The sequence below is a fragment of the Lissotriton vulgaris genome, chromosome 12 (genome assembly GCF_964263255.1).
Source record: "Lissotriton vulgaris chromosome 12, aLisVul1.2, whole genome shotgun sequence".
NCBI lineage: Eukaryota > Metazoa > Chordata > Amphibia > Caudata > Salamandridae > Lissotriton > Lissotriton vulgaris.
In genome coordinates this window covers 590,261,434-590,284,859 of record NC_141700.1, presented here as the reverse complement: position 1 = coordinate 590,284,859, position 23,426 = coordinate 590,261,434, and the positions used below count along the sequence as shown (strand labels likewise).

The 23,426-nt window shown below is 44.5% G+C and overlaps 1 protein-coding gene across 1 annotated transcript in view; it reads right to left on the bottom strand.

Moving 5' to 3' along the window:
- Positions 1–23,426, bottom strand: part of LOC147677796 (ATP-binding cassette sub-family C member 12-like) — a 1,047,046-nt gene that overhangs the window by 552,140 nt on the left and 471,480 nt on the right. The window contains exon 12 of the mRNA XM_086945450.1: positions 9,365–9,436. Coding sequence (XP_086801576.1) covers positions 9,365–9,436 — 72 coding nt within the window. The remainder of the gene's footprint in view (positions 1–9,364; positions 9,437–23,426) is intronic.

Genomic DNA, 23,426 nt, shown 5'->3' with positions numbered 1-23,426 from the left:
GGCCAACATCTACACCCGGTTGGACCTTCGCGGGGCGTATCATTTGGTGCGGATTCAGGCCGGGGATGAGTGGAAGACGGCGTTCAAAACACGCTTTGGTCTATTTGAGTATCTGGTGATGCCGTTCGGGCTCTGCAACGCTCCTGCGGCGATTCAGTTTTTCCTGAACGACATCATGAAAGAATACATTGACCGTTTTGTTGTCATCTATATTGATGATATCCTGATTTACTCCGATGATCCAGCTCAGCATGTTAGTCAGGTTGTCTTGATCCTCCAGAAGTTACAGGAACACTGCTTATACTGTAAATTAAGCAAGTGTGAGTTTGGAGTGACTGAAGTGGAGTTTTTGGGGGTGATCTTGAATCCTCAGGGGTTTAGGATGGCGGATAGAAAAGTGAAGGCAGTACAAGAATGGCCTGTTCCTAGGAGTGTGAAGGATGTACAGTGCTTCCTAGGCTTCTCCAATTATTATCGGAGATTTATAGCTCATTTTTCACAGCTAGCCTCTCCAGTAACCCGGTTGCTAAGAAAGGGTGTTCCCTTCTGTTGGACTATGGAGGCCGGAGAGGCCTTTGAGCAGATGAAAAAGGCTTTCTGTTCTGCCCCTATCTTGAGACATCCTCAATCTGATGTTCCCTTCGTTGTTGAAGCTGATGCCTCCGACATTGCCATTGGAGCGGTACTCTCACAAAGAGATAAAACCACAGGTCAACTGCACCCTGTTGCCTTTTTGTCCAAAAAGCTGAATCCTGCAGAGGTGAACTACACAGTGGCAGAAAAAGAACTGTTGGCAGTAAAAAGGGCCTTTGAGGAGTGGAGGCCTTATTTGTGGGGGGGTCAACATCCTGTTACTGTGTTCTCTGATCACCGCAATCTGCAATTCATGAAGACTGCTAGGCACCTGTCGCAACGTCAAATGCGTTGGATGTTATTCTTCGCAGAATATGACTTTTCTATTACCTTTCGTCCTGGGGCTGACAATCGAAAGGCAGACTCTTTGTCCCGCCAATTGGTTCCCGGAGCATCATCAAAGGGAGAACAGTTGTCGATTCTGCCTCCGGAGAGAGTGGTGTGTGCCACTACGGTTGAGGTGTTCCTGGAAGCAGTACGTAAACAACGTTCCGCATCACAGTGGCAGGTTTGGGCGGGTAAAGAAAAACACCGAACACTGAAACATGGACTACCAATGCGGAATAATGCTCTGTTTCTTCCCACGCATGAATTACGTCTGATGGCCTTCAACTGGTGTCATAACGCTATGGTGGCAGGTCATCCGGGACACACAAAAACACTACAGGCGATACAAAGACAATTCTGGTGGGAAGGAATGATGACGGATGTAAAGTCTTGGATTGAGCAGTGTGAAATCTGTGCAAGAGCTAAAAGTGAACAAACCAGGAGTAAGGGGTTGTTGATGCCTCTTTCTACCCCCTCTAGACCTTGGCAAACAATAAGCATGGATTTCGTGCTGGGACTACCAATGGATAAGGGTTGCGATGCCATTCTGGTAGTGGTGGATAGCCTGACCAAGATGGTACACTTTATTCCCTGTCGCAATCTTCCTACGGCCGCCCAAACCGCGCAGTTGTTGTTGACTGAAGTGGTGCGGTTGCATGGAATACCTAAGGTCATCATTTCGGATCGTGGACCGCAGTTTGTCACCAGGTTCTGGCATACTTGGTGTAAAGCGCTACAAGTAACGGATGCATTGTCTACGAGCTTTCATCCCCAGTCGGATGGTCAAACCGAGAGGCTTAACCAAACGCTTAAGATATTTGAGATGCTACGCCGAAGAGGCAAAGGATTCCTGGGTCTCTTTGTTATGGTTAGCCGAACTGTCCTACAACAACGCTTGGCATAGTTCTACGGGGGAATCTCCTTTTCGGGCCAACACAGGTTATCATGCGGACATCTTGCCAGTAACTATCCCTAGCGAGGTGCACAACCATCCCACTGTTGCTGCCAGGATGAAGGCTTTGCTGAAGATCCATAGACGGGTACAACTGCACTTGGAAAGGGCAAAAACTTCGTATAAGAAGTGGGAAGATCGTCGTCGTCAGAAGGGTCCTGAATACCAAGTGGGGGATAAGGTGTGGCTGTCGACCAAAAACATTCGTTTCCGCTACCGCAGTATTTTCCATCCTAGGTTCATTGGACCTTATGAAGTGCTGCGGGTAGTGAATCCTGTAGCCTACAAACTGAAGTTGCCAGCATCCTTACGAATCCATCCGGTTTTTCATTGCAGTCTGTTGAAACCCGCGAGAACTGGGAGGCGTCAAGCGGTCCCTCCAGTGATGAGAGATGGCCAGTTGGAATATGAGGTGCGTCGTATCGTGGACTCTAAATACCAACGAGGGAAGCTGTGGTATTTAATATCATGGAAAGGATACGACTCGGAGGATGACTCCTGGGAACCCTGCACTGAAGTACATGCCCCTCTTGCAGTTCGACGATTTTATGCCCGGAATCCTGGGAAACCTGGTGCTAGAAGGCGCCGTTGAGGAGGGCATACTGTCAGGATTCGAGCAATTGCGCCTACAGGACTACAAATCCCATAAGTATGAAAGTGAACAGAGTCTATATAATTGGGATGACCACTAGATGGCGCTGTAAATGATTACTCCTTGGAATTGGGAAAGAGAGAGTGTGGTCGTGTTCCCTGTGTTGGGAGCTTTGTTCCAGGATTGAAGATTCGTATTGGTATCTGGCTGCAGTTCTGCGTGGCGAGGTCCTCACGCATTGCCAAGCAGACGGGAGGGAAGGCTTTCCCTCCTTTCATCTTTCTGGTCGCGAGCGGCTGCCGCGCAGAGAGAAGAAGCGTGTCCTTACAGGAAAAAACGCCGGGTTGGTGTAACGGCGGCGGAGAAAAGGATTCTGGTGTTGACAGAAAGATTTCCCGATCGCGAGCGGCTGCCGCGAGGAAAGATCACCGGTGCCTGGGTGCCCGTTGCAAGGAGCGCCTTTTCGTTTTGAACTATAATTTGGGAAAGAAGGGTGTTTGCTCTAAGAATCTACGGAGCCTTGCTCTTCATCGCGAGTGGATACCGCGAATCGAAAGCAGCTGGCACTGTACTGTTTGGGTTGCTGAAACCGATAAGAATCGTGCAACCACATATTTGAACTATCCTAATACATGGGATTGGTAAGCCTCGGATGCATCTTTGAACTATCCAAAACAACTGGGAGCTGGTAAGCCTCGGACGAGGAAGTATTGTTTAGTTCTATTTTTTGTTAGTATTCCATTTAGTAGTTGGGCCCAGCTAGGAATACTATATTGAACTCTTTTTTGTCCTTGATTGCACTGGAAGTGCATTGAAATAGAAATTCACGACTTTCTAGAACTTCATTGATTTGAAACTACGGCCGCATCACTACATAACACAACTGGGTTACTGGAGAGAACTATTTATTATTCAAGGGAAGCAGTATATGGTATGTGTGGTGAAGGTTTGGCCTTTTTGTTGCCGTGCTGAATATTGTAGAATCCTTAATAACGGGTGGTTTCTTTACAGGGAGCCTCTGGTATAGAGAAGTATCTATGGTCTTAGAGGAAAGAGGTCCACCTCCTGATATATTGGTATGTACCGTTCCACTAGCGAGACTTGAATGAGAGTAGTCAGGATTGATGTGATAATCTTCTCTTTCTTGTCGTTTCAGCTATCCCATCCGTTCCAGACCCTTTCCTTACCTTCCCTGATTTATCCCTGGCTTGATTACCTTTACGCTCTGTGTTATTTGTGCAGTCAGAGTGTGGGGAAATCAGGAGGTGGACCCCTTTTGGCATCACCCTGATCCTGAGGTTTCCGGAATCGTGACACAGATCTCGTTTTTAGAAAATATTTGACAGCACAAATGAAAATATGTTTATCAGAAGGCACTTGCCTGTCCCTAAATCCCTGGCCTCATTCCTTAGTTACATGGAGCTAGCCTTGCTAAACTTAGAAAACCAAATTAAGCTACCACCACTGAAGCTGTAGCACTCGGTGTGAGCAAAAGAGAAAAAAGTCTTAAACATTATAAAAGGTTGTACACGCTTAGATAATGCCTAATGCATATCCTGGTTAAGATATGTGAAAGATCAATTTGCCTTCCTAAGGAGGTCTGATCTTTTTGATAGTATACAAGATACACAATAATGAGTTGGTCATTATTATATATTGTTCTAAATGACAACTAAAGATAGATTTCCTGGCCTTTTGCCAGCAGCAAAGGCAAGCTAGGGAGTTGGGAAAGCAAAGAGTGGGTACCTATATCCCACTAGTGACTATGGAACAGATGAAACCATATCTATATTTTTCTTTACAGCACTCACAGATATTTTACTTGATACAGTTCAGATTTAATATAGTGCACTTTCTGGTCTCGTATCTTAGCAAAGCTTTTCATGAATCGGAGCTCACCCCACGTCCTTGTGACTCAGTTCGACCCAAAATACACTTCACCTCTTTTTCTTCTGCAAACTATATGCCATTCCTAGCAAAAAGTTTATACTCCCTCTCTTGAGGACCCAGAATCCAGAATGTCAGGTTATGTCAGCCTCCTCCTGACTAACTACAGATGGTATCATCTCAATACACCAGTTTGATGGCGTATAAACTTATCTCTGCGGCTGTTAGACTGAGAAAAATGATGGGGAAGTAACTTCATATCAGTTAGTTCAGTTGAGACAAGGACCTCACCCAGGCAGTTTCTTGAGGTTTGTGCCTCCTTATATGGCGGGCGGGCAGCCGCGTCATCCAAATTCAAATATTTTAATTGCAAATCCACACCAAATCAGCCCAACACTGTAACCCAGGAATGGATTTTCAGGAAGACCGTGTGAATGTAGCAGTACTGGAAAGTAGTGAGCTAATATCACGTGTAGACCCAGCCCTAAGAAATAAGTGCTGGTGCTGGTGCTAAGCACCGGAAAGCACCGGCACAAATTAAGGACTGGTTTAAGGAAGAGAGGTTACTGCTTCCATTATCCATAGCGTGTACCACTATGCAACACTACCTCCCAGGTCATTGGGCGTGGTTCAGGAGAGAGGCTCAATTACCGCGTCTCGTGGGAGGAGAGCGTGTGTGCCTCCAGCTCTCCTCCCCACTATTGGTGTGGCAAAGATGCAGAGTATCTAACGCACATGCATCCGACGTGCATGCGTCTGATGCGCATGCACATTGTTTCACTATCCAGAGTCAGGCATTGAAAGGACTTGCATTGCATAGCTGCGGGTGCCTGCGTTCTAATGCAAGACAAATCCAAATGTTGTTATTCTATGTATAGGCACTGCACTTGGTAAGACTAATGGCCCATTTAGAAATAGTGAGCCCAACAGTGCCCTTGTTTATGCGGCAGTGTAACTAAATCATGAGCATGACAAGTGTTAATAATCTATGTGCGGGCATAATGTTTAATCACTTAGAAAAATAAGCCCCACATTGTTCTTGATTTCTGGATGATATTTACCATAAATCATGGACCTTATTTACCAACACCAGGCTTTGATATTGTGTTTCTCTTTCCAGAATGTCAAAGTAGGGCCTTCCCCACTCGACCTCACATCTAATGCCAAGACACCAGCTGGATGAGGTAGTAATGACCCAACTTCAATCGCATGAAACAGTAATCTAACATTCTTAACAGAGTGCCTATTTTTCATAAACACCAGATAGATCAATATACACTATGTTAGGAAGCACAGAAGTCAACTTAGTTGCAAGAACATTTACGTAAAGTTTACAATCTTGATTAATTAAAGAGACAGGCCGATAATTAGTTACTAAAGAGGGATATTTATCAGTTTCAGGATGACTATCATCAAAGCTTCTTTAAAGGACCCAGAAGTTGATCCATTAGTACTAAAGTGGTTAAATAGTTTAAGCACATGAGAAGAAAGCGGAGGAGAAAATTATTTATAAAATTCTGCAGGGATACCATCTGTCCCTGGAGATTTAAGTAACTTAAGAAATGTAATAACTGAATGTACTTCATCCAAAGTAATTGGTAAATCTAATTTACTTCTAACTGACTGTGAAAGTCTAGGTAAACCACTGTTATCCAAAAAGTTGTCAATATGTGACATCTCATTTGGAGGAGGTTTATATAAAGTTGATTAGTAATTCATAAATTCATTCATTATTTCTTCATGAGATAAAGCCTTTTGACCACTAGGTGTTTGACTAGCATTAATTTGATTTTTATCTTTCTTAATACATAGATAATTGGCCAAAAATCTGCCATATCTGTTAGCATTAAAACAAAATCTAGCTGTGTTATTGGAAATCTGTACACCCTCTCTTTTACAGAGAATTGAGATCAGTTCATAACGAAGTCTTTGCATTTGTAATATATATTTGATATGAGTAAAAAGTAATAAATAGAAATTCTTATTTAGATATTTGCTTATCTAATTCTTCATTTCTTAAATTAAATGATTTATTATCATGTGCCATAATAGATATCATCTCTCCTCTAACATGTGCCTTACATGCATCCTATTGAGTGACAACTGATGATGAACCATCAGGATTGGATGAAAAGTAGTCATGAATTGCCACCACAATTCTTGGTCTGCTTTCTTCACTAAGGAGAACAATCTAATTCATGCGCCATCTACCTTGAGATGGTTGAGAAGAGGTGGTACATAAACTGCAAGATATTAGCAGACGATCAGAACTATCAAGATTGGAAAAGAAAGTAAATTATTTGTCTGTTGGATGATGCAGACGCCAAACATCTATCAATTTAGTGGTTTTAAAAAAGATTTTAGAGTGAAAAAAGCTTTTGGAGAACGATATTTGGTTTGGGAAATTTTATCTAACAAGGGGTCACATATGAGATTAAAGTCTCCTCAAATAATAAGTGGTACATTACCCAATTTTTGTACTTCAGAAGTAAAAAGAGACTAAAACTTAGGGTCATCATTGATGGGACCGTACACATTAATTTGCTACAAAATTGTATTGTCAATTTCAACGTTAGCAATGAGAAAACACACTTTAGAATCAAAGCATTTGTTGAAGATATAATTATTTTGCCAAGAGAACAGCAACTCCATTTTATCTAACGTGCACAGGGGAAGTAATATTAGGCCTACCAATTTTTGTTCATATAAGATTAAAATAAAGTCTCATCTATAGGGGTCTCCTAAAGTCAACAAATATCAGCCTTATGTCTAGCTAAGTAATCTAAATCCTTGGTACGTTTAACAGGGTGTAGAAAACCTTTAACATTAAAAGAAACAATTGTAATACCTAATATTAGACATCATCATAAAATAAGAAAGAGAAAGGAAATTAAATTAAATGAAAGAACCAGATAGTATGAAAGAAGAAGACGTAGCTCTAACTGTGTAAAAAAGAGAAAAAGGAAGACGCAGACAAACACAAACAACATCATGATACATAAATAGTACTTTGGATCATTGACACGCATGAAATGAATGACCTGACTCTACATGACCTTATAAAGAACTCTGCTAAATAGGCTAATTATGAGAAACTTCAACCAAATTTTCAAGTAACAGAGTCATTTGTCTCCATGGAAAGCTGTGACAGTTGATCTAAGAAGAGTCGAAGATTTTCTGGATGCTGAAAGGACTCCAAAAAAACATATTTTCAAATTTGCATAGTTGATGGGTCGAACAGTCTATATTTAAAATCAGAGTTTCTCAATCTTGGTTGAAGATCAGCAAACTCTTTGAGTATGTTAACAGTTTCTTTGGCAAAGTCTTGATGAATTACGTTTGTATTCCCATTAGCCATTAAGGATGAACTATTTCTTCCCGCCTTCCATATCAGCACTGGATGGTGATGATATAAAACTTTAAATATCATGTGATGTGGCTTTTCTTTAGTTAAGATGGTGGTAAGAAGGAATTCTGTGCACCTTATTAATCTCACATTTTTCTGAAAATGATATACGTGAAGGACCAGGTAAAAGATTTTCCAAGTACAACCTACAGTCATTACCTTCCACATCTTTCAGTAAATCATATATATGCAAGTTGTACTGATGATTACGATGTTCTAAGTCAAGTAATAATGTAGTCATTGGTACTATCTTTGAGGCCATAGGTATGATGCTGTCAATTTTTGTTTATTACCTTGAATTTTTATTACATTGTCTTATACTTAAATAGAGAGGCTAGCCATATTTTTACATATATTTTTGATGTCTGACGCAAAAGTATCAGTATTAGAGCAAACAGTTTGCATTTCCTTAAGTAATGTGGATAGTGACAGTTCATTAGCTTCTACTAATTTAGATTTAACAGGGGGAGAAGTATTTTGCTCACGTTTGTTGTGCATAGCATGAATATTTTTGGCTTCCATATTAAAAATAATAATAATAATAATTAATATAAAGGCAAGGGGCAAGAATAAACAAAAACATTATTCGGACAGAAAAAGAAGACTTTGGTATTGAGCTGTGCAGCTTCTAAAGCCAGCTGTGGGGGTGATCAAGCACTCACCCGTGTGCTTTTCTCAAAGTGACTCCACCTTCCTGACATGAAACTCATCTGCACCTGCAGGCAGACACAGGTGAAAGGCTGAAGAAAGAAAGCTCCCTTAAATTAGTGAACCAAGGAGCAGAAAACATAGCCCTCCGAAGCAACAGCAGTATGTAAATACCATAAATTGGTACACACTGTAAGGTTAGCCTATTATCATTTTAAAATATGGCAATTATGGGCAATCACTGCCGGGACTCATCAGAAGGCAGCCATCTTGATTTATGTGGTTACGCAACCTTCCCATCGGTTCTTTAATCAGGATTTATAGCATATTAGGTCTTATGGGCTAAACTGCTTCAGTAAACTTGTGTTTTTTTAAAAGAAAGACTTTGTTGTCTTGACAACTGATCCAAATGTAAAATTGAATTTGTTATTGGCTAAGTACTGGCAATCAGTAGAATACTAAATAATGATGATTGATTGGTAAAGAATTAAACGCGCTAGAGATAGCGGAAACCCTTGGTGATACAAGAAGGTTCAACTATAAAAGGATAACAAAGGTGGAAGTTTTGGCATATATAACATCGTGAGGTTCAGAAAGGATTTTGTTTTCCCTTTGAACTACACATTTAGAGAAAATATAAAGTCTCGTCTCTTTTAGACCTTGCTTTCATATTCAGGACAAAAGACACAAATACATTTTCACTGCAGCGGTTATGTGCATGCATGTTTTTATCAAGCGATATTTGGATGCCAAATGGTAATAAAGCATCTCTTCACTCTGTATATGCAAAATTTAAACACAATTTGTTTCTAATTAATAATGGCAATTATAAACTGCTCTTGATTGTTTATATTCTATTTAAACTCATTGACACATTCTTAGGAATCACACATTTTATAGCAGCTGATTATGAACTTACATGTCCTAATAACGCTGAAATTATAGAACTTTTCCCGCTTCCAACGTTTCCACAAATCCCCAATAGCTTTCCCTGCAACAGAAACATTTTGACAAATGTTACATTATTATCTAGACTATAAGAATTTGTAGTAAGTAAATGATAAATTTTTTTAGAATGTAAAAACAAAATGCAATGTGTTCGACAGCGTCAATTATGAATTAACATCCATCCAGTTGAAGAACTGGAAACTGCCCACTACTTCCTGCTTTATACTACAATGGTGGGTTGGACCTTTAGCACTTCCCAATTCCTTTTGTATTATCACAGCAAGGGAACAGCCAGAAAATAATAAATACCCCCACTTCGAACCAAAGCTTTTATGGTACCAAGCAAACAAAGTGAGTCATAACAACCCCAACAGATGAGCTCGCTTACTTCCAAGCATCTATCATCTCTCTATCCACCCTTTCACTCACTCATCCATCCATCCTTTCTGTCATCCATCTACCCTTTCACTCCATTCATCCTTGTATTTCATCCATCTGTACTCCCTTTCACTCATCCAATCATCCATACTTTCACTCATCCTTCCAACCAACTACTCACCCATCCATGTATCATTTCCCCCATTCATTCATCCACTCACTCATCCATTCATGCTTTCATTTACCCATCCAACCATTCACCCTCCTTTTCATTCATGCATTAATTCTTTCACTCATCCATCCATCCACCCTCCTTTTCACTCATCCATTCTCCCATCCATCCACCCTTTCATCCTTCCTTTCACTCATCCTTCCATCCTTTCACTCATCCATCCACCCTTTCGCTCATCCACCGTTTCCCTTTAGCCATTATTACACCCTTTCACTGCATCCATCTGTCCATCCTCCCTTTCCCTAATCTCATCCATCGATCCATTCACTCTCTATTTCACTCATCCATTCATCTATTCTCCCTTTCACTCATCAGTCCATTCTTTCACTCATCCATCCTTTAAGTTGTTATTCATCTACACATCAACCCATTATTCATCCTTTCTCTCACCCATCCATCCAACCTTTCACTCACACATCCATCCTTTCACTCACTCACTCTTCTTTTTCTTCTAAGTTGCAGACAGAAGAGACCCATTGTCACGTCCGCAGCCAGACAGAAGGGAATTCTTAAGAAACTACAGGTCCCAGAATGCTTGGATAGTGGTCTGTCTTTTGTGTCTATCACTTCCTTTCCTCTCACTTCCTATATAGACACCACCCTGTCTTGGACTCGGGGCTTGTCACTTGTTCTTTTCATAGAAGCCCGAGTCCAAAGGGAACAAACCGCCTGGAAAGCCATTTGTGGTGATGGGGCCCTAGGCCCACATGCTGGAGTAATAAGTGACACAGGACACCAGTTGGGGAGTGGAACTCTGGCCTCGAGCACGTGCGCTCGGGGTCTTTTATTAGCAGCGTCACCTGACCCAGTGACGTCTGTCGTGGGTGGGTGTTTAGTGTGGGGTTACACTAGAGAACAACTAGACTGTGTCTTTGCAGGACACTACATCCCTCCCAAAGTTCAGGGAAAAGAAAAAAAATGTCCGACCTGCAAGAAAACAGAATAATAACAATTTACAGCCCCAACAGGTTTTCTTCAGACGATCGGCTGGGAGAACGTTGAACAGTTCCTGGATTACAAAGTCAGTCAGATGAGCTTCACCTCAGCGGTGTACTTCAGATCATCCTTGTCTTTCTGCGCTTATGTACATAGTTCAACACTTGGGGTTATCTGGAGCAGAATAGGATTGACCCTTGAGGGGTCTCGCCGGTGTTCCGAGTCCGGTGAATGACAACGATTATTGATTGTTGGAGACGACTGTGGCACGAGAGGTCTTTCTTTGGATTTGCTGATCTTGATGCTTTCACACCTCCTGCCGGCCAAGTAACGTCCGACTTGCCTTTCTTGCCCGACTCCTCTCTCACTGGAGCCTCGAAGATTGGCCTCTCCTGCTTGGACTCTTCTCTCACTAGAGTCGCTGGGAGGACCCTCTTGCTGGACACAATGGGACCCGGTGGACCGTGCGGGGCTTTGCATGAGCCGCGCAAGGCGTCGCTGAGGAACTGCCAAGGGACTCACCGCCAAGTCTCTCATGATGTCCTCGGGGGTGTTGATGTCATCCGCCAGGATGGTCTTGCCATTAGGACATGGATTCAGTGTCTTCATCAGACCGTTTCTCGTTGCCGGGTGTTCACCTGGGGCCTTCGTGCTTCCTGTTGCCTGTCATGGAGCTGCCGCTACTGCACCTCTCCCATCCGGATTCCTCTCTCACAGGACATGCGGCCGAGGCCCTTGTCCCCTGAACTGCCACTTGATCTCGTGGGCTGTGCGGGTTGCTGCGGAACTTCGGACATGGCCACAGTCGAGTCTTGTGTAGTCCACAAGGGTGGATTGTCTAGTGCTCGGGTATGCTCTGCTTCGGCAAGCTTCAGGTTCACGGGGCACCCATATGGTTCTTCAGTGGTTGGTCTCCTCAGGTTGGAGTTGTCGGGATTACTGGGATCCACACGGATGTTGCGATGTTCCTTGGACAGCACCGATGTTCCTGTGTGCTGACTGTTGTGATGCTCCTTGGACAGCACCGATGTTCCAGTGTGCTGAGTGTGGTTCTCTCTCTCTTCCCCTTGTGGAGTGATGTTGTGTTACTCCATTCTTCCTCTTTCTCGACGCGGCCCAGTCCTCTTTCTTGCTTGCTCTTTCTAACCAGGCTTCTCCATGTAGCGGGCCCTCTACATGTATCTCCCCTGGTCCTGTCCATGCGGTGGGACACTGTCTTCACTTGGCTTGATGACTAGACCTGCCGTTGTATCTTCCCTCTACTTGATCACTTCTTTTACTTTTCATCAGGAAACCCTTCCTTGGTCATCGGGTTTCTTCTTCGGCGGCACTTCTGCAATTCTCTGGCGAATTGTCTTCTTGTCTTCTTTCCTTTCTTTGTGGTGTTGCGCCCTTCTTCTCTTCGTTCCATCTCGCGACGCGGTCTGGTCACCGTACTGTCTTGCTCTTCCCAACCAGTCTTCTCCAGGCGGCGTGCACTCCACCTGTTTCTCTCTGGTTTGGGCATGGCTCTCCGACACTGTGATCTTCTCTTCTTGTGACTGGACCGGTCGTCGCGATCTTCCCTCTTGATTCAGAATGTTAAGCTGTGGTTGTCGAAGTTCGCTGGTCCATGTTCGTGAACATTCTTGGTGGACGAACTTCTTTGCTTGGGTGTGACCTTTGGTGGGTCGGCTTCTTTGTGTGCGCACGACTATTGGTCGAGTCGTCTTCCTGCTTGGGTGCGACCTTTGGGCAGGTCGGCTTCTTGGCTTGGGTGCGACCTTTTGGGCAGGTCGGCTTCTTGCTTGGTGCGACCATTGGCGGGTCGGCTTGTCGGGCGCGTCACGGTGTTTTGGCGTTGGCGCGTTTTGTCTGCACGGAGGAGGGTTGTGTTGTTGCAGACTTGTACTAGTGCTGTCCGGGGCGTGGAGTTCCTTCACTCCTTGCGCGTTGCTGCGCACTTACTCTTCGGTGTGCTTGAACACCTGCTACGCACACCCTCCGGTTCCTGGGGTGCGGCTTCTTTGCTCTCCGGCGCGGATTGGTACCTTCGTAGAGCTTCTTCTGCGCACTTGCTCCGGGCGCTCTTTCACCTGGTTGCTGTGGCGTCGACAGCCACTGGGCGTGCACTCTGCGCCCTTGTTCATCCGTGTCGTCGGGTACTTGCTGCTTTGGATCGTTGGTGAGAGTAGTTGATGCTGCGGTGAGCGCCTGTGGCCACAAGGTGTCACTGCTCTCTCCTTCGTCTGATCACGCAGTCTTTTCCCTAGGAATTCTTCCAGTGCTTCCTTGCTACTTGAGGCGCTAGTGCTTCACCTTGTCTCACTGTCCCTTTGCGTATGCTTTCGTTACCACGTTGCGCCGGAAGTGGCAGCCGCAGACTCCTTGCTGTGTGTGGGTGTAAATGCCTTACTGGAGTGGCGCTACTTAGTCTGTTGCCCCTTGACACACTCAGTCCTGTAGCTAAGTTCAGCTTTCGATGACAGGTGCACCTTTCCCTGTTGGCCACTAGATGGCAGTGTAGGGCTATTTATGTTAGTTTGCAGTCCCTTGTTCTCCTCGTAGTGTGAACTCTCGCTCGGTTCTCTGGCTGTTCCTTTGCCCTGGGCACGAGCGTCTTTAAAGGAGAGGGGGAAAGGGACGATGAGCTTGTGGTGAGTGCTTTGTGTTTTGCTACTTGTAGGGGGGGGGCACACGTGTGTATGCAGGCACGTTGTGAAGCCCTCGAGTCCTTTCTTTTCCTCTCTACTTTTATGCTTCACAGCCGCGCGGGGGCTGGTGTTCATGCTACTCTGGTGCCTTGGCAGCCTACGCCTCGTCCGGTTGTGCTGGGGGCGCTTGTCACCTGCGAGGCCTCATGGTGAGTGCGGGTGGGCTCCGCTTTTGCTAATAGCACCTGGCAGCTTTCCAAGCGTGGGGCTGGGCCGCTGCTGGCTCGCAGCCTCTCCACGTCTCCATTCTCTCTGGGCCGGTGTCTCGAGGGCATGCGTCCGCCTTTGCACCTCACCCGCCCGCGGCAGCTTCTTTGGTCACTCGCTGCGCGGGGCGGGGGACGCGACGCTTTGTAGTCTCTGCCGGCGCCTGCGGGTGGGCTCCGCTTAGTTTACTTAGCGCCCGCCAGCTCTGTGCACGCTGCAGGCGCTTCCTTTGGAGATTATTCACCCCGCCGCCTCCACTCACACTCGCGGCGGGGGCAGGGGACGCCTCAGGCAGGCCGCGGGTGGGCTCCGCTGGTCCTGCTTTGTTTCAAGTTTATTGTGCAAGGCGCGCTGGTCAATGCGGGTAGGCTCCGCTTATTCCACAGTCATTAGGGGGGTCGCTGCAGGCACACGCGGCGCCCCAGGCACTTCCCGGCTCACCTCAGGCCCACGGGCCTCTGCCATAGCTGCGCCCGTGGCGGGTGGGCTCCGCTGGCTTTCCTCGGGTCCGGCCACCGGTGCGGCCGGCGCAGGTGGGCACTGCCCGGTCCGCTTCTCTTTGGTGGGGTCGCGGCCGGCGCAGGTGGGCACTGGCCGGTCCGCTTACTCCGGTGGGGCACCTGGTTGCTACCACAGCGGGTGGGCTCCGCGTGGTTCGCACTTCCTCGGCAGGCACGGCGTGTGAGGTGCGGGGTCGGCTCCCGGTCACCTCGACATCAGCGCATGGGCCCGGGGCACAGCACACGCCCCGTGGGCCTCACTGCAGGCCAGCGCCGATCCCGTGGAGGAGTGGGGGGCGCGACATCGCCTCTCAGCTCTCTCCTCTTCCCCCACGATGTTGTCCTTTCTGCTGGCACACATGGTATTGCGTTACCGCCTCGTCGCCAATGTGGTGATGGGGCCCTAGGCCCACATGCTGGAGTAATAAGTGACACAGGACACCAGTTGGGGAGTGGAACTCTGGCCTCGAGCATGTGCGCTCGGGGTCTTTTATTAGCAGCGTCACCTGACCCAGTGACGTCTGTGGTGGGTGGGTGTTTAGTGTGGGGTTACACTAGAGAACAACTAGACTGTGTCTTTGCAGGACACTACACCATTCACCTACTAATCGTGCGTTTACATTTCTGAAACACCCACCGGCAGCTGATGCATGAAGCCGCAGGTGTTTTCCTGAGCTGTGAGTAAAGGTCGCGTTCGTGCTGGAGCGCTTCCGTGAACTATGACCTTTGGCAGCGCCTGAAGCAGTTCTGCTCGAGTCGCGCTAGGGCGCTAACTCAAGCTTGAATCTCCGGAGTTCTTTTTTTTGTTATTTGCTATTTCTTTTGCCCTCATATTGAAGCCCTCTTCAAGACGCTAGTGAGGCAACTAGCGTTTCAGGGTGTGGAGGAACTTATTTTCGACGGCAATATCCGTGGCAGAGGAAGAGAAACCATTACGCAATTCTTTTCCTTCACAGAGCTGTTTAGAGGCTCGGAGTATAAACACAGGTTTTTGTGGACAGTCGAGTCCCTGCTGAAAGAACCTATCTCTATTATCTGTGGAATACAGCACCCAGAACAATTCAGGAAGACGTTGGCAGATAAGTAGAGGTCTACTGTGATTATATACATTTTTTGTTGGCATCGTTTGTATGATGAACCAATAGCAAACCTGAACTACTGCAGCCAAGAACTTTTCTTTTCTTTACTTTATTTTTTCATTTTGTGCCTTTATTCCTAGGATACTTCTGGCAGTTATTAGAGTGAGTTGGTCACTTTGTTATTTAATATATATATATTTGGGGTATAGAAGGTAGGGGGGAGAATTATCATGCTTGTTCCTTGTGTCTCTTGTGTAGGGAGCCAGATGCAGACATAGGAGTGTGGTCTACAACCTTACCAACCCTTGCCACAGATGGTTTCTGGCTGCCACAGTGTTATATTTTGTTTATCCCTTTTACCCCTTCCCCTTGCGTGGCCATATCTGTGGAGTGTGTCTTTACCGCTCGCAGGTAGTGCCGCAGATAGGGAAGGGGCGAACTAGCTTCATCGCTCCTGCTGTACCGGCTTTATTAAGGTTAGTCAACCAGTCTCTGTTTTGACACCCATCAAGAAGTCCACCTTGTTGTAGCTTCTAATGTAGGGGGTTCATGGCCTCCCAAAATCAATGCATTGCTCATCCATCCACCCATTCATCCATCAATGCATCCATCCTTTTGCTCCTCCATCTATCCACTATTTTATTCTGCCCATATATCCACCCTTTCACTTCACCATACATCCATCCACCCTTTCACTAATCCATCCATACTTTCTCATCATCGATTCATCCTTTCATCCATCCATCTATCCTCACTTTCATTCATTCACTTATCAATCCATCCACTCCCCTTCTGTTTATCCATTAATTCACTCATCCATGGTTACAACTATCTTTTCACTCATTTATCCACCCTTCCACCCTTTCACTCACCCATCCACACTTTCACTCACACACCTATCCATCAGTGCTTTCACTCAATAATTATAGTCTTATTTCTTCTGAGCTGCAGACAGAAGAGTATTATCAAGAACTCCACTCCAGCATTAGCTGCTAAATCGGGGGGGAGGGGGTTCAGGACGTCCCTGCATCCCAGCAAACAAGGTAGAATAAGGTATATTTAAATTCATCGTAAAATGAATGGCTTTGTTCGAGTGGCCAATCTCTGTTTGTACATTAATCACTGTTCCCTCAACCACGCGTTATGCTCTAGCTGTCATGCATGGCTAGTGGACAGCCGCAATAGGCATGCTTCAGTGGCTCAGCTTTTGGAGAGTGTGTTGGTATGCTGCAGTGTCTAAACACCCTGAAGCCTTTTACTGGATAAAGCATGCGTGTGCAATACAATCCTAAGAGGTTCTTCACTTTTATTTTTGCAGCTCTCCTTTGAAATGAGATTTGGCTGCTAGGCCCCTACTATTCAGTGAAGCAACATTCCTTTTTGATATGTGGATCATCATGGTGGATGAAGGCAACCATGAACAGAAAGCATGTAGAGCCTTCCCCTCATGATGAGGAGGAATGTTCCGCCTCTTTACAAGAGGGCACAATTTCTTTAGAGGCCATTCAGAAAATGATTATGAGTGCAGAGGTGGCAGCATTTACGACCTGAGAAGTAGCTCCTCCTTCTATAGTGCTCATGGTTTCTACTGATTCTATTGATGATACCAGGACTATGCTCATGACGAGTACATCAAGGGGCATTTTGTAAAAGGTCAGAAGCTATCAGAGTTGTTACAGCACGTAAGAGATAACCTGGCTTTACCAGAGAACCCAGATTAATCTGATGAAGAGGATTTCATCAGTCACTACGAGTAAGGAGAGCTTGAATCTATCTCTCCCAGCACGTGCAGCTATAAAATACTGACATCACAGTGGAAGGATATACCTCCAGCATTTTCCAAGGTGGTGTTTGGTCCTCAGATAACCCTTAGAGAACTTTGCAGTGGAGGTCTTGCCTTTAAATCTAAAACAGACTCTCTTTTAATGGGACATTCCTCCCAAGTGATTATAATTTAGGAAGAGGCCGTCTTTCCTGAAGCAGTAAATAAGAAGGTGGAAGCATCGATTAAATAGTCACATGCAGCTTCAAACTTTTTGATCGGAGTTAGCACCCATGCAAAACTATACAATTCAGTCTCTGTTGAAAGACTTCCAATCCTTAGTGGATTAGTTCCAAGGTGGCTCAGATTGACTCCAGCCCTTACCATCATAGAACAACAGGTGTGTTGTGTATCTGATGTTTCTTTTGATTTGCTGAGAGCAGACACCTTGTCTTCTGGAGCAGTAGTAGAAGTCAGAAAACACTTATATAGGTAGTCATGGAAGGCAGGTTTTTCTCAGAAAGCATTACTGATGCATCTCCTCTTCTCTGGAGACAGACTCTTTGGTCCATCATTTTAGGAATTTGTTAAAAATTAGCAGAGGATCATAATTTGCTGGTGCGATCATTCTTCTGAGCACCATACAAGAAGCCGCCTCTAACCAGTGAAGTAGTGTGGCTCACTGGTTAGAGGCGGCAGACCCGAGAGCAGAGGACGGCCCGGGACCAGGGTTCGATTCCCGGCGCGGCAGGTTTCTGGACCAGGGTCAGCGGACTCGATAATTCTCTCGCCTCGGTGCCCACTCTGATCAGCGATCACACTCGGCAACTCTGGGCATTAGCTTGCCTCATCTTCACTACCGGCCCCACCAGACCGCCGGGGATGCCTGGTCTCACCCTGGAGATACCCATTAAGGGACCATCTCTCAGGGAAGCCAGGAAGGGTTTCGCAGCGGTCGAAGCGCCTTGGGACCCTACGGGTAAGTAGTGCGCTATATAAATGCCAATACATTTACATTTACATACAAGAGGGCATTTGGACAGATTACAGGCATATCAGAATCAACAATGTTGTGGAACAGAAATCTTGTGTCAAAAATATTGGTTACAAAAATATCTATTCCCATCCTTATAATGGTAAGTACGAAATTATCGAAAATAAATATATTGCTTCTCACTAATATCATTTGAAAACAAACAAATAATAATTCTTTATATAAATATTGTTTAAAGTAGTAAATCTTAAATGTTTTAAAGTATGCCATTGATATAATGTTAGTTAAATAAATCTCAATAATATTCAATGCTATATATAAATATATACTTGTGTATGTTTATACATGCATTTATGTGTAATAATATTTCTGCATCACAATATGTTTGTATTACAATATTTTAATTTTTATATTTCTATTTATAACTCGATATTTTGTTCAAATACCCATTTTTACCTGATTCTTCAGAGGTTCATTCTAGTCCTTTCAAGGGAGGGGTCGTGGTCTGGGGATCCCTATCTCAGATCAATCCTGGTCCCAGTAAACCCAGACTACTAGTCCACCAGCCCCTGCCAAGCCCTGACTATCCAGATGCCAGTGAGGGTTGACTGAAATATTTTCTGGAAAAGTCGCATTTCAAACAAATAGTCCCTAGAAATTGTTTTTCATGGTAACAGGTAAAATGTGGTCAGGACTCTTGAAGGGTCTTTCTATATATGTCTTTGCCTAGAGACCAATGGGGACATTCAGCCTTTCTGGCATTGAAGTTATCATAAGGGTTCGGACACATTTTAGACTTAGAGAATGTCAAAACATTCAGTCTACATCAGACATTCAAGATAACAACTTTATCATTTCCTTCTTGAAGCATGGGGACTTTGTGACTTCAGTCGACCTACTAGATGCTTACCTGCATGTGCTGATGCACAAATTATCCCAGAAGTTCCAGGCCCTTCCGTTTGGTCTGGCACCAGCATCCAGGGTGTTCACAAGACTCTTTTCTCCTGTGGTAGGTATATTACATTCTTAAGGAATTTTACTCTTCCCTTGCCCAGTTGATTGTGTCTCCTTCTCTTTCTAAGGTAGTTTTGAATTTTAAAAGGATATGAATAAAGAATGACTTTTAACAGCGCAAGACCTTATCGATGTTTTTTTCTTTTGGGAAAACAACTGTTCATTGTAATTTTTCTCCTTATGAATATGGTCCATTGATGACTTGTAGATGCAGATAACATTATTGAAAATGTTCCTCAGCAACAAATAAACTTGTGTCTTTCATCAAAGCACAGTAACACAATTTATTAACACTGTACATTATTTTTGTAAAACCATACTGGGTGCACTCATCATAAAGAAACTTGTATGTGCACACTTTTTCTAATACAGAAGTGTGCCTCTTGCTGTTCTACATAGCATAGTTATTATTTAGAACTATATTTTCATTTTTGCCTTACTCTGTGTTCACACCATGAGACTCTAAAAGCAACTATTGCCATTATGAAACAAACACTAAGGGGTCTATTAGTATGGCCGGCAGGTCACCACCGTCCAAACGGCGGTGGCAATCCGCCCGCCATAACAGACCGCCCGCAAGCAAATTTACCCCCGCCATATTATAACGGTGGGGGTACCGCGGCGGACGGGAAGACCGGCTGCTGCTTTTCCAACCAGTCCACGAGTCGACTGGGCACAAAATGGTTTAATATGGTGGCGGTGTCTGCAAGATACTGCCATCCATATTACAATGCATGCGGGAAGCAGCCTTTCTGTGACGGCAATGACATGCGGTGTTCGCAGTTGGAGGCCCGTTGCGGGCCCCCAGGGTATTGGGGGTGGGGGGTGCACATGGGGGATACCTATGGTACCCCCTGCATTTGCATGCACAACGTGGCAGCACCGCACGGTGCCTGCCATGTTGTGCATGCAAATGCACAAGGTACATCCACAGCATTGTGGCGGGCGGGCGGTGCTGTGTGCACCGCCCACCACAATGTTGTGGATGGGGGATGCCACCGCCACCATGGCGGTGGCCTCCTAATTGCTGGTGCGGGACCGCCGCACCACTGGCAGCCGGTCGCAGCACTGCTAGGGTGGCGGGCGGACAAAAGTCCGCACTCCATCCTCACAGGCCCCTAAGTACTCAAGATGATATTACATTTCGATTATCAAGTTGTGTTTTGCTAGGATTCACCTATTGATTCAATATATGAGAATATAGAAATATAAATAAAATGTTTAGTATTTGTTTATACTTTGGGGACAGTAGAGAGTCTGTGGTGTAACAGAGACCTGCAGGAAATTACAGCAAAATATTATTATGTCAAAGAAGGAAACATTATTTCAGTCATCCTTAACATACATTTAAATATGACTGGATTGTCATTATGCTGCAAGCAAAATTCCTTCCCCTGTCGATCAACGGTGGATATTAACCATGTCTGAACAGAAGGGTCACTTCAAAGAAGACCAGTTTAATGCCTGAATATAGCAATCAACTACTGAAAGCTGACCAGTAAATCTTTGGAAATTAAATACCATTGCACTGAAGCAGGTGTGGTTGTTCTTGTATATTAACTTTTGATCCATTTGGCTTGGCACCATTTTGTTTTGGACAGGGCCGGACTGGCTACCGGGCAGTTCGGAATGCTTGCTGAGCTGGGGGCTGATTTCGTTGATGGGGACCTGCGTGTACTAAACAAAATTTGTTTTGCTTTCATTATTTCGAAGCACACGCAGGTCTCCATGAACGAAATCAGCCCCCACTGCAATGAAATCAGCCAGCAGCTCAGCAGCATTCCAAACTGCCCGGTAGTCAGTCCGGCCCTGGTTTTGGTTAAAGTGTATGAACTATGCAGTAGTCAGTGATTTATGCATCAAATACAGCAAAATGCGTTCTTGTGCCAATTTTTGACATGGGACACCTTTTTCCGGTAAAAATATAGCGAGAAAAGCAGAGTTGCAGGAGCAATAGCTGTTTGTTTGATTGACATGTACTTGCGGCAAATTTTTTTGCCATGGATGGCACATATTTATGCAATGTGGCGCAGTGCTATAATTTTGGGAATTTGGTGCACCCGGCATAATGAAACATGTATGAAATTACGCAAATACCATAGGCACAATCTAAATTTAGCCTGGGCCTCATAACCAGACTGAAAGCATTAGACCCAGACAACGTTCACCCAATTTCTCTTTTGCTGTTGACTTGACACAGTTTTGAAGTGTTACGCCTCTTCTTAATTCTGGCAGTTTTTGTAATGAATTGGAATGAATAAATGAGTTTCAGTTCATTTGATATCTCACTTTGGGAACAAAGCCTATTCTTTAGTAGATACTTTGAATGTTGACAGTGCCAGTTTCTTAGTCGTTCTAAATCTATCATATGTCAGTCAGTAATATACTAAACTTCGTTCAGGAAGGTTTCAGACTGTCAATGAAATGAGCTGTCTGTCACCTCACCATGCTTAATATATACAACACCACACTATATATTTAAAGCTTGCACCCTCAAAATGTCTGAAGTCCTAAAAGCTAGTGCCCTGTGTAGGTAAAGCTACATTTTTCATTAGATAGTCCTAGGTCTGATTAAAATATTCAATTTCACTGTTCCACCTTTAGAATGTCAGCAAAGTCCTTCAAAGTTATTAATTACCCAGTTTTCAAAATCTATTGAAATGGTGAAATAATATTTCTGATAAATTGAGCAGAAAAAAAACTTTGCAAAAAGTAAGATGCCTGGCTTAATCCCAGTTCGGACAATCCTCATACCTCCAGAGCTGGAATATGCATGATTGGCTGGAAGAGTAATCAATCCAGATTCAGAAGCCTTTGAGCCCCGGAAGAATGGGGTGTCAACTGATGGTCCCTTATCAGTGATTATCTTTCTGGGAATGGATAGGAGAACAAACAGCCATTGAACTACCTCTTGGTTTTAGAGTATGGCAAAGTGGCAGTGCTGCAAAAGCAGGTGGGGGATTACAGAAAATGCTAGGATTGGGTTGCCGATTTTTTCCAATCACTGGTAAAAGCACAGGATAAATTTAGAACTTCAGTGATCACCTCCACAGAATATTCCTGGGCCCCAGGAGACTCCACCTGAGAAAGAAGGACTTTGTGGAATACTAGAAGGAGAAGTCTTCCTTGCGGACTGAAGAACTCCTAACTATTACAGACATCCAGGGACTGGCGCTGTTCTTGAAGGGTCAAGTGGTTGGCTTCCTGTTTACCTGCACCAGGGACACTAACTAAATGCTGAATGACTCCAAGAGGCTCCAGCTGACCACAGGTGACTAGACCCTGCAGGAGACTTCACTGAGGAGAGACCTGGTGCCTAGAACCCTTTCCTGAGGAGCTAGTGTGCCACATAACTGACCAAAAGAAGCATTTATAGCAGACCATCACAGATAGTAACATCACTAACCTCCTTGTTCCAGTCAAACATTTCTATCATTTAAATCTGAGCTCAATCCCTTGTAACTATGGCACAAAACAGACAGGCCTAACGTACAGAAAAAGGAAATGTATTAATCCTTTAGAAGTAATAAAACTTTTAAAATACAACACAATAAAATTCTCACTTCAATGTAGAAAAGTAGAAAAAAATTGAATAAATAAATTGACTCCAAAACAACAAGAAGTCAATAAGGACAACTGGAGACCAGAATGTTTGAACAATTCAAGAAAAATAGCTCCAAAAAGCACTAAATGCCAATCATAACCTGAGGGTGCGGTGGACCAAGATATTGGCACAATTTGTGGGCAACCAGAGTGGAGTGCAGATCGACTCCACCAACCAGGTTCCTCTTGGTCAGAGATTTTACCTTGGGATTTAGCCTCTGAAATGGAACAAAAAATCATCCATCAGGACAAGGTTGCATGTTGCATACAAGGGAGTCTTCTCCAAGTCAGATAGCTGTTAGTTGAGGTCCTGCTAAAGCCATTAATTGGTGGTGCAAAGTCTTCACATTATCAGGATACTTTTGGTTCCGCCCACCCAATTTGGATGCGGGTAGACCTTAAGTTAGGCTACAGCGGTGACTGCTCCAATTAGGATGGGCTGACATACAGCTATTTTTTTTTACCATCTATCACCTTCAAGCAAACACTGGCAGTAAGGGACAGTACAAATTAAATAATGCCCCTTTCTCATAGCCCCCATCGCCAGGGAGTTTTCTTTTTTAAATTTTCAAGCCAAAAATCTGGTTTCAAGATTTTTCTTTTTAATAATAAAAAAGAAGACTGTTTTGGTGCAG